Source organism: Danio aesculapii, chromosome 24 (genome assembly GCF_903798145.1).
Source record: "Danio aesculapii chromosome 24, fDanAes4.1, whole genome shotgun sequence".
NCBI classification, from domain to species: domain Eukaryota; kingdom Metazoa; phylum Chordata; class Actinopteri; order Cypriniformes; family Danionidae; genus Danio; species Danio aesculapii.
Window position 1 is genome coordinate 4480411 of NC_079458.1, and position 12734 is coordinate 4493144.

General features: G+C 36.9%; 1 protein-coding gene across 1 annotated transcript; it reads left to right on the plus strand.

The window, feature by feature from the left end:
- The first annotated feature begins 228 nt into the window (after positions 1–228).
- Positions 229–10150, plus strand: metrn (meteorin, glial cell differentiation regulator). The gene is made up of 4 exons (XM_056450986.1): positions 229–627; positions 2967–3403; positions 7404–7463; positions 7757–10150. The coding sequence occupies exons 1-4, from the start codon at positions 527–529 to the stop codon at positions 8068–8070; spliced, it is 912 nt and encodes a 303-aa protein (XP_056306961.1). The 5' UTR covers positions 229–526; the 3' UTR covers positions 8071–10150.
- Positions 10151–12734: the final 2584 nt, after the last annotated feature.

A 12734-nucleotide genomic window follows, 5' to 3' on the forward strand; every position in this document is an offset into this window, starting at 1 on the left:
TGTTTTGATAAAGTGCATGCTTGGTGAGTTGCTAAAATGAATCAATGAATCGTTCGGTTCATTAAGCGAACCATGCGGAGTAATTGATTGGCTAAAGTGACTCGGATGCTCTTGCCAGCCCGGTGTTATGTTTCAAAAATCCTTCACATTCATTGAGAACAGGCTGATTAAAAATTCCTCCGTCGTTTTCCTTACCCGGTGTGAATAGACGGGACTCCATTCATTGGACTTTAACTGCGCTGTAGCCACGCCTCCTGGAGTGGGCGGAGTTTAAAGTTTGCTCCAGTTGTAAAAGTCCAGCGCTGGAGCTCCAGTCGGCAACGGGAACGAGCGCGGTGCCACTGCTCAAACGGGACGGGGTGATGATCTGCAGAAAGAGAGGGAAAGTTCAGTTAAACTGATCCGTCTTTTGGTTTAGACAACAGTATGGGAATAGTAGGTTTGCGTGTTCTTTAAAAAATAGGTTTGGAGAAGCAGTGAACGGCACTTTACGCACGCGTCTCTCTGGATAACAGCACGCGCAGTGATGGAGATTTGGGGATTTAGGAGTTTTGCGCTTTGGATTTCATTCCTGACGGGTTTGTCGACGGCCAGTTACTCAGAAGATCAGTGCAGCTGGAGAGGAAGGTAAAAATACCAACATACAGCGTTAAATGATATCCGTGTCGAGTATATTGCATATTAACTATGCAATATAATCCTCATTTTATCCTCAAATGCTTTGATTTTTCTGCTGCCTTGCACGATTTCTGTGTAATTTAAGGTATTAATTAATAATTTTAATCATAAATCGGTTTTGCATTATGCATTTTAAGATACTTTTGCCGCTAAAATTGTTGAAATAAACAAACGTGATGCAGATTATAGCAATAAAACAGAAATATTAACGCTTTTAGTGAAGTGCAAATATAATAATGTAAATGCAATACTCATCTATCTATCTATCTATCTATCTATCTATCTATCTATCTATCTATCTATCTATCTATCTATCTATCTATCTATCTATCTATCTATCTATCTATCATGCATGCGCAGTAGGCAAATGTATTGCGCATAAATAGTAAATTAAATGTTTAGTGTGTAAAATACAAGGGAAAATATAAACACATATATAAAGTTAATGAAAAGTGCTTTTAGATGTGCTGATGGATGTTTCCATTAGTGCGGAAAGTTTAAATGCCTGCAGCTGAACTGACCGATAGGAGGCGTCTAACTTTTCCTGCAACTTTATAAAATCCAAAATGAGGGACAGTTCATTCCAAAATAAAAAATATATATTCACCGGAGTTGTTTCAAATCTTTATGAGTTTCTCTGTTTCTGTTGAACACAAAAATAAGATATTTCGAAGAATGCTGAAAACCGGTAACCATTGACTTCCATAGTTGGAAAAACAAATACTCTGGAAATCAATAGTTACAGGTTTCCAACATTTTTAAATACATCTTCTTTTGTGTTCAATATAAGGAAGAAAGTCAAATAGGGTTTAAACAAGCGAAGGGTGGGTAAATAATGACAGAATTTTCATTTTGGGGTGAACTATTCATTTAGGATAATAGAAAACAGGCAAAGAGAAATGACTGTGTTCAGATTGCATCACACTTAAAGGGATAGTTCACCCAAAAATGAATGTTTTCTCACTATTTACTCTCCCTGAAGTAGTTCCAGACCTTTAAAAGTTATATTCATCTGTTGAACACAAAAATAAGATATTTCGAAGAATGCTGAAAACCGGTAACCATTGACTTTAATAGTAGGAAAAACATACTATGGAAATCAATGGTTACAACATTTTTAATTACATCTTCTTTTGTGTTTAATATAAGGATGAAAGTCAAATAGGGTTTAAACAAGTAAAGGGTGGGTTAATAATGACAGAATTTTCATTTTGGGGTGAACTATTCATTTAGGATAGAAAACAGGCCAAGAGAAATGACTGTGCTCTGATTGCATCACACTTAAAGGGACAGTTCACTTAAAAGTGAATATTTTCACACTTTTTATTCTACCTCAAGTAGTTCCAAACTTTATAAGTTAGATTTTTCTGTTAAACACAAAAATAAGACATTTCGAAGAATGCTGAAAACCGGTAACCACTGACTTTCATAGAAGGAAAAGCAAATACTATGGAAGTCAATGGTTACCGGTTTCTTTCCAAACATTTCTCAAAATAACTTCATTTAGGTTTAACAGAAAAAAAGTCAAATGTGAGTAAATGATGACAGAATTACCATTTTTGAGTGACCTATCCCTTTAATGTGGATAAAGAGACCCATAGAGTATAATTTCCTTTGTATAATTAGCACTTTTGGCCTCTTTTTGATGAATCGCTGAACTCCTCAATTGTAAGTTGCTTTGGACAAAGTGTCTGCCAAATGACTAAATGTAAATGTAGAGTGGTTTAGGGGTGTGATTTATCTGGTTGACCCCCTCTTGTTTTTTGCAGTGGTCTTTCTTAGGCCAAAAACTAAAATCTAATCGCTTTTTACTCTCCCTCGAGTAGTTCCAATACTTTAAAAGTGACATTTTCCTGTTGAACACAAAAATAAGATATTTCGAAGAATGTTGAAAAACGGTAACCAGTGACTTCCATAGTTGGAACAAATACTATGGAAGTCAATAGTTACCGGTTTCTTTCTAAACATTTCTCAAAATATCTTCTTTTAGGTTTAACAGAACTCCTACAATTTTGAAACAAGTAAAAGTTGAGTAAATGATGACAGAATTATAATTTTTGAGTGAACTATCCCTTAATTGTGGATAAAGAGAGTGGTTTAGTGGTGTGGTTTCTCCCTCGTTTCTTACAGTGGTCTTTCTAAACATTTATTAAAGTATCTTCTTTTGGCCCTAACAGGAAAAAAACAAACTTCTAGTAGAGTAAAAGCTGAGTAAATTATGACAGAATGAATGTTTTGGAGTGAATTATCCCTTTAACGTGGATTTATTATTATTATTTTTTCTTCAGTGGTCTTTCTCAGGCGGTGAAGAATGTGGAGCAGGTTTGGTTGAGGTGTGCGGAGGGCTCGGTGGAGTGGTTGTATCCCGCTGGAGCTCTGCGTCTCACCCTGTCGCCCCGTCTGCCCTGGAGTGCCATGGGGCCGGGCGAGTCCAGCAGGAGCCCGGTGTCAGTCTGCGTCAAGCCGGATCCACACTGGGGTGGAGCTCAGCTGCATCTGGAGCGCGATGGAGTCCTGGAGCTTCTGGTGGGAGATGAGACCTCCACGACACCCGGCCCAGCCCATGTACGCTGCTTTAGTGCCCTGCCCGGAGAACGACCCGCACTGTTCCTGCAGGCCACACCACACCGGGATATCAGCCGACGCATCGCTGCCTTCCGCTACGAGCTGAGAGGTGATTGGACGGCGCAGCCATCAATCAACACTGATCCAGTCAGCAGCGAAGGTGAATGTTCTGGAAAACATGTTGGTCAAAGACATCATTAGAATGAGTCCTATTTCATTAAAAAACATCATGATTATCACACAAAAGACATTCACTGAAATATATATTCAATCTAGCAGAAGTTTACATTTTAAAAATATTGCACAAATAAAAAATATTGCGAACAATAAGCTTTTCGTGACGTATTTAAGGGATAGTTCACCCAAAAATGAAAGTTCTGTCATCATTTACTCACTCTTTACTTGTTTGGAAACAGTTTTAGCTTATTTGTGTTGAACACAAAAGAAGATATTTTGAAGAATGTTCAAATGTAATGTAATCATTGACTTGGTCAGTGTTTTTCCTACTATGGAAGTCAATGGTTACAGGTTTTCATCATTCTTCAAAAGATCTTCTTTAGTGTTCAACAGAAGAAAGAAACTCATAAATGATTGGAACCACTTTAGTGTGAGTAAATGTTCATTTTTGGGTGAACTGTCGCTTTAAGAAGCACAATGCAACCCCAAAATACTCATTAATAGTTATTTTATACATTTAAACTTCACCGGTACCCTTCAAAAATAAATTTTAAAATTTTAATAACTGTGCAGATCAATAGAAAATATTTTGAAAAATGTTGGAAACCTGTAACCACTAACTTTCATGGTATTTGTTTTTCCTACTATGAAGCCAATGGTTACAGGTTTTCATCATTCTTCAAAATAGCTTCTTTTGTGTTCAACAGATGAAAGAAACTCATAAATGTTTGGAACCACTTTAGTGTGAGTAAATGTTCATTTTTGGGTGAACTGTCGCTTTAAGAAGCACAATGCAACACCAAAATACTCATTAATAGTTATTTTATACATTTAAACTTCGCCGGTACCCTTCAAAAATAAATTTTAAAACTGAAATAACTGTGCAAATCAAAAGAAGATATTTTAAAAAATGTTGGAAACCTGTAACCATTGAGTTTCATGGTATTTGTTTTTCATACTATGGAAGCCAATGGTTACAGGTTTTCATCGTTCTTCAAAATAGCTTCTTTTGTGTTTAACAGATGAAAGAAACTCCTAAAATGTTTGGAATCACTTGAGGGAGAGTAAACGTTCATTTTTAATTGAACTATCCCTTTAAGAAGCACAGTGCAACCCCAAAATACTCATTAATAGTCATATTATATTGTTAAACTTAGCCGGTATCCTTCAAAAAAATGTAGATGTTTAATTTTGCATAAATATATCAGTAAAACAGCATAATTGTGTCCATATTTAGATGTTTTATATCCATAAAAGTTATATGAATCATTAAAAGACACTTTATTTGCATTTAATAATATTTACATAAACAAGAACAAATCTCATTTAATTTGAAGCACAAACCAAAATCATGCTCCCATTTACACAATGCAACAATGAAATATTTCTGCAAACCTTAAGAAGTTGATGCTTTTAGCAAAAAAACTGTGCAGATCAAAAGAAGATATTTTGAAGTATGTTGGAAACCTGTAACCACTGACTTTCATGGTATTTGTTTTTCCCACTATGGAAGCCAATGGTTACAGGTTTTCATCATTCTTCAAAATAGCTTCTTTTGAGTTCAACAGATAGCATAATTGCATAATTGTGTCCATATTTTGATGTTTTATATCCATAAGTTATGTGAAACATTTAAAATAGACAGTTTATTTGCATTAAATAAACTAATATATGCATAAATAAAAACAAATCTAATTTAATTTGCTGCATAAACCAAAATCAAACCTTCAGGAGTTGATGCTTTTAGCGACACCACTGTGCAAACTCTACAAAGCTCTGCATGGTTGGAGATAAAGTTTGAGTTGACCTGTGACCTCAGGCTGGATGGATAGATGGGGGGTGCAAAATCTGAGAAACCAGACAGACAAAACAGAGCATTCATTCACACTTTAATGAGTCTTGAACTTTGGAGGAATGCGTTTTAGAGTAGATCTGCCAAGTGAACATTCCACACCTTGCTTCATGCAAAAAACTGCACCAAATTCATTCCTTTACTCTCAGCCTGATATAGTGGAATCGCATTGATTGTGAAGTAAGTTTTGGGAGGCCTCGGCTGGGCAGTGGTGAGAGTCGGGGGAGGAAGAGTCGAGACTGAAGGGGGATGGAGAGAAACACAAAAGCTCCGTGTGGAGGATCCTGCGCCTCTATAGTGAGGTTTGCATGAGAGCACAGTCGCTGTGGTAACGGGGGGGTTGGGCTGAGACCCTGCAACTGAAAAAAGTGGATCTTTTGTTGGGAGTTTTGGGAGCGGAGCGGAGACGGGTCTGGGAAGGACGTTTAAAAGTTTTAAAGGGCCCACAACTTTCTCTCTCACACAAACACACAGACCTGTTGCGCTGTTCAAAAGTGCACGTGTAGAGCTGTCGAAATCAGCTCAAGATGCATTTAATGAAACGCTTAATATATGAAGGAAATATTTAATCATCAAAAGCTTTAATTACACAAATGAAAAATGAAAAAACTTCAATTATACAGACTTTAACCAAAACAATGTGTAGATGTTGATAAATATTAGTGCTGGGCAAAGATTAATCACTATTAATTTGCATCCAAAATGAAAGTTTGTTTTGACATACTGTATGTATGTGTATTATATATATTTATTATGGACAGTTGAAGTCAGAATTATTAGCCCCCCCTGTTTATTTTTTCCCCCAATTTCTGTTTAATGGAGAGAAGATTTTTTTTTCCACACATTTCTAATCATAATAGTTTTAATAACTTATTTCTAATAACTGATTTATTTTATCTTTGTCATGATGACAGTAAATAATATTTGACTAGATATTTTTCAAGACACTTTTATACAGCTTACAGTGACATTTAAAGGCTTAACTAGGGTAACTAAGGTGTAACTAGGCAGGTTAGGGCAATTAGGCAAGTTATTGTGTGTATATATATATATATATATATATATATATATATAGATAGATAGATAGATAGATAGATAGATAGATAGATAGATAGATAGATAGATAGATAGATAGATAGATAGATAGATAGATAGATAGATAGATAGATAGATAGATATATATAATTTTATATATACATGTTATGAAATATTCTTTCGCAAATATACATATTTGAGAAAATGTTTACTTGTATATATATATATATATATATATATATGTGTGTGTGTGTGTGTGTGTATGTACATATATCAAAACAGACTTTTATTTTCAATGCAGTTAACCTTGATTAATTTTTGGTCAGCACTAATAAATATAAAGTAAAAAATTATATATATATATATATATATATATAACACAAAAAAATTAGGAGACTTAGACCAAACACTGCCTAATCTGTATATCAGTCTTATTTTAATAATTTTAGGTTATTTATGCCATCTACCCTGGGTTAATTCTTTTAAATTAAAAGCTATGTTTTCTAAAAGCACATCTATAAACTTTAAAGTCCATGTGAAATTAAAATTTACAACGTTTATATTTATGTTAGTATCAATTAAATACTCTGAAAAAAACAAGTTTGTTTTGGTAATCAAAATCTGTCCATTTGCTTCTGTTCCTCTGATGATGTCAGTTTGTCGGATTGGCCGAAATATGCTTAGCCACGCCCCTCTAACCGTTAGTGAAAGATGAGAGGAGGAGAGCAAAGATAAACCACGCCCCCTACTCAATATTCCGTTTCAGTTAGAAGTACATCATCATACTGAAATAACAGTCTGCAGCAACTACCGGTTCATGCAGACCTTCAGCTTGACAAGGTTTAATTCCTGTGTGGGTTGGTTTTATGAGATCAGCTGTTCAGCCTAATCTTTACCAGGCAGATGAGCATTAGAGAGGAAAAGGGTAGTGTGAGGGTCTATAATGAGGACAAAGGGCTTTGATCAGGTAAGATGATCACACCTATGAGGAGGTCATTTCCATCAATCACACCTCCAGCAGAGCCGTAAAATAGCAGCTGCACGTCCTGATCTTCTCTTCTCTTCTCTTCTCTTCTCTTCTCTTCTCTTCTCTTAGGAGCCTGCAGACCCTGCAATAACACTGAGATCCTGATGGCCGTCTGCACCAGTGACTTCGGTGAGTTTCTTAATTTTGCCTTGGTTGTGGTTTTTAGGATAAAGGCACATTATCTTATTAAGATATGATTCAGAAAAGCTAAGGTTATTAGTTACCGTAACTTTATTAGTTACTTATAATTTTAACCAATTCACTTGTAACTAATAGCTTTAACAGTTAAAAGTATTATATATAAACATAGTTAACCTGCAGTTATATAGTATATAGGTGATGTTCAATGAAGTGTTTTTGTGTATTAACTGTATGATGTATCCACCCATTCTGATGAACACTGCTCTGTGTTTACTCTCCAGTGGTCCGAGGAAACATCCGTTCAGTGGGAACAGACTCTAATCTAAAAGCAGCCGTGATCAAAGTGAGCGCGACGCGGGTTTACCGGCAGAAGTTTGCGTTGTTCCCTGAATCTGGCCGCCTGACACGCTCTGGCGAGATCCGTACCCCTTTACAGTGCGGCGTTCGTCCCGGCGCAGGAAGTTTCCTCTTCACAGGACGTGTGCATTTCGGGGAAGCCTGGCTCGGCTGCGCTCCAAGATATAAAGACTTTCTGAAAGCGTATGAACAGGCCAAACAATCCCTGATGATCCCCTGTACTCTGGTCAATGACTGACGGAGGAAGAAATATAAGCAGAGCCAAACCTGACGGACCCCTGATGAGGACTCAGCCGGTCTGGGAAACTCCTGAACGAGACAGAGAAAGAGGAGACGTTTAGATGCCATGAGAAATCACTGGGTTTCACAGGACGAACATTTGCGGATCAATGCGTGATCGACCAGGTTTTCTCGCTGAACGTGGGATCCTAAAACTGAGCCTCTTTTTAAACTCAGGAAAATCTTTGGACTGATTATCGTATGGCATCCAAAGTCCTCGTGATGTTGAGTTCGTGAATACATAAGCTGTACGCGATGCATGTAGCGCTGAAAACAAATAGCAGTATTTGACGCCACCGAAAAACCTATTGATTTGTCCGTTTTTTTTATTGAGAGTATATATATTTTTTCCATATTTTTTATATATACAGATATATAAAAAGAAATAAATCACGTCTATATTCTAAATTTGCACTGGTAAAAGGAAAGACGGCGATGCCTGGATGCTGCAAGCACTGAGAACCAAAACGGATCTATATGTAGCGTAGCAAGAAAAGATGTTTTATATAAAACTATATGTCTATAAAATCGGCTATGGTGTATATGCTAACCTGCTCAGCTAACATGAAATAACGAAAAGCGAAATCATAGCTGTAGTATATTAATTGAGTCTACAGATAGATGAATACCTCATGGTTAACGTCACTGCTAGTTTGCTTTGATGTTGCTAATGTTATCGATGCTTGTGCTAGCCTGATTTGCTCACAAAGTAAACAGGGCACTTTTTAATCTGACAAACGAAATTATTTTATCTTAAAAGTGCGTTCACACTGATTACGATTTCCAACCAAATGTCATTAATATTCCAAAGCGATCTCAAATTCGTAAATTGTTTGATTTCGTGGCTAAATTTGTATCTGATTTGTACATGTTAGTACGATTTGCTCATGGGGGCGGGGTTTTAAAAAATTGTGTGTTTTCATACTGGTTAAATTGTATGAATTCGTACAACTTAGCCACTTTTCGAACAATACGTAAAAACGTTATGTTTGTTCATGAGATCTGGCTAAATACTCTGTATTAGTATGACAATTTTGAGGCTAAAGCTAGCAGTTGAACTTTATTCAATTGAGCAGTGGTGGAAAGGCCAATCAAAGCGTGGATATTCTTAAAGTCCGCATGAACCGCAAGCTGCGACCATTTTTTTTTTTGGTATTGTGATGCAGTTCCAAGAGAAACGGAATATAAAATGAGAAAAAAGTGGGCGTGGCTTGTTTTTTCCACTGCGAGCTGATTGGATGTAGTAAAGTAGGAATTTCATTCGGAAAGATCTGGAAAAGGGTTTGGGGAGAGTTATTACAAACTAACAGACTCCTCCTCCGTTTCTGTTTGTTGTCATAGCGACAACTGGAGGGGCGTGGTTAAGTATGTTAATACCTCATACAGATGTAATCTAATAGAGATTTCAATTGTGGATTACAAGGGAAAACAATATTCTTTTTTCTTAATGAAACGCACAGATGAATTGTTCACCACAAAACTAGCAATGTGAGCTAACAAAATCAATACGGCTAGTTTTGACTTTAAACTGGACTTGAGTGTTGTCAGTGTGAACGCACAGGGAATTTTACAGGGTATCCTCACAGATCTGGATTTTATTTGTAGTAAAGATGTACTTATTAAAGATAATTTAACTCCAGATAACACTCATAAGCTGCCTCTCAGACTGTGCATTTGTGTACCAAAACGTTGCCCGCAAACACTGTCCTCCATATTCTGTTCATCTGCTATTGCTTTTTTGTGTGTGCTTCGTTCACTGTCAGCGACGTTTGTGCACTAAACGAATGAAACCAAACACGGAGAGCCAACCGTCCTGCCATATTTGATGCTGCCTGTGTTTGTTATCACTGTCAAAGTGTGTCTTTAAAAACCAATGTGACTGCTGTGTGTAAAATCAATGTATATGTGTGTGTGTTTATGTGGATGTTGCTGTACATAAGATGTTTTAGAGTTTTAAAACTGGATGAAATGAAATATTCTGTTAACATTGTAGAGTCTGTATGAAAGTTATACAATTATAAAGAAGAAAAATGATTGAATTTGACTTTGTGTGCTTTCTGTGAAGTTATAAATGCATATTGATGATCTAAATGTATACTTCCTAACATAAAGGTGAGACACTACAGTGCTTTTTCCAGTACAATGTGAAGAAAACATCCAGTATACACTTTTAAATGTTTATTTCAACACATTGTCTCAATTTGCATCTGCAGATTTAAATTACTATACATATATTAAAGGCTGTTTTATATCAATATTTTTTTCTCCTTAATTGAGCTATAAATCTCCACTTAAACAGCACGTACACCAAACTTTAGCTATATTTATATCTATAATCGGAAAGTTTTCACAGACATATGTTCATATATAATTTGCATAATTATCTACAAACATATGAAACAACTGTGAACATTTGTTTTTAATTTATAATGTCGCATTTGCATATTAAAACATAACATTTTTACAATAATTTTGGTAAATCATCTGGGGAAATGTCGTGATAACTAGTTAATATTCTTACCCATAATTACCTGCAGTGTCCTGGTATAAACAGAAACTTAAAATAAAAGGGTTAAATGAAACGTTTGAGTTAGATTTAATGTGACTATTATAATAATTATTATTTACTGTTATTAAATATTCACTCACTAACGATCCTTCGACTTGGTCCCTGATTTATCAAGGGTCACCACAGAGGAACTAACCGGCAATTACTCTAGCATATGTTTCATGTGGACGAAGCCCTTCCAGCTGCAATAATTAAATATTATAATATCATACTATCTAATAAAAATCAAAATTGTTATTAAAAAAATAATCATTTAAAAGTATTGTTTTTAATAATTTATATACACTCACCAGCCATTTTATTAGGTTCACTTACTAGTACCAGGTTGGACCCCCTTTTTGCCTTCAGAACTGCCTTAATGCCTCGTATCATAAATTCAACAAGCTACTGGAAATATTCTCAGAGATTTTGCTCCATTTTGACATGATAGCATCACACAGTTGCTGCAGATTTGTCGGCTGCACATCCATGATCCCAATCTCCCGTTCCACTGCATCCCAAAGGTGCTCTGTTGGATTGAGCTCTGGTGACTGTGGAGGCCATTTTAGAACAGTGAACTCATTGTCATGTTCAAGAAACCAGTCTGAGATGATTCTCGCTTTATGACTTGGAGCGTTATCCTGCTGGAAGTAGCCATCAGAAGATGGAGACACTGTGGTCATAATGGGATGGACATGGTCAGCAACAATACTCAGGTAGGCTGTGGTGTTGACACAATGGTCAATTGGTATTAATGGGCCAAAGTGTGCCAAGAAAATATCCCCCACACCATTACACCACCACCACCAGCCTTAACCGCTGATACAAGGCAGGATGGATCCATGCTTTCATGTTGTTGATGCCAAATTCTGACCCGATCATCTGAATGTTGCAGCAGAAATGGAGACTCATCAGACCAGGCAACATTTCTCCAATCTTCTATTGTCCAGTTTTGGTGAGCCTGTGTGAATTGTAGCCTCAGTTTCCTGTTCTTAGCTGACAGGTGTGGTCTTCTGCTGCTGTAGCCCATCTGCCTCAAGGCTGGACGTGTTGTGTGTTCAGAGATGCTCTTCTGCAGACCTCCGTTGTAACGAGTGCTTATTTGAGTTACTGTTGCCTTTCTATCAGCTGGAACCAGTCTGGCCATTCTCCTCTGACCTCTGGCATCAACAAGGCATTTGCGCCCACAGACCTGCCGCTCACTGGATATTTCCTCTTTTTCAGACCATTCTCTGTAAACCCTAGAGATGGTTGTGTGTGAAAATCCCAGTAGATCAGCAGTTTCTGAAATACTCAGACCAGCCCGTCTGGCACTAACAACCATGCCATGTTCAAAGTCACTTAAATCCCCTTTCTTCCCCATTCTGATGCTCGGTTTGAACAGCAGCAGATCGTCTTGACCATGTCTACATGCCTAAATCCATTGAGTTGCTCCCATGTGATTAGAAATTTGCGTTAACAAACTGTTGGACAGGTGTAGCTAATATAGTGGCCGTGTATACTGCATTTACAGCATATATAAATTGTGAGTCGTGCAGGTTATTCAGCATCATTACTCCTCTTTTCAGTGTCGCATGATATTTCAGAAATAATTGGATGGTTTGATGCTCAGCAAACATTCAATTGTTGTCATGCTGAAAACAGCTCCATATTATTATTAGCCAATTCTAACTTTATTCGTTAGATGTAAGGCGAATAACAGGAAAACGAGGAAGGGTGTTGGTGAGCTGTCTTGGGTGTGTGTGTGTGTGTGTGTGTGTGTGTCTCTGTGTTGTGGTTGTGTTTGTGTGTGTGTGGTCTAGAGATAGAACAGGAAGTGAGTGCGGCTCGACCCGCTGACAGGAGCTTTTTGACCTGGATTGTGTCCATTTATATCTACAGACACAAACACATTCATTCATAGAGGATCAGAGTCTTCATTTCAGCTCATCTTTTTCTGTGAGCATTACGATGAAACTAAACACAAACCATCTGCAGCTCTGCAAAACATATGATCAAAACCATCAGTCAACTAGAAATATAATCTATATCAAAGAGATCATAGGTGACTTGATAGATTGTGTTAGTATAGATAT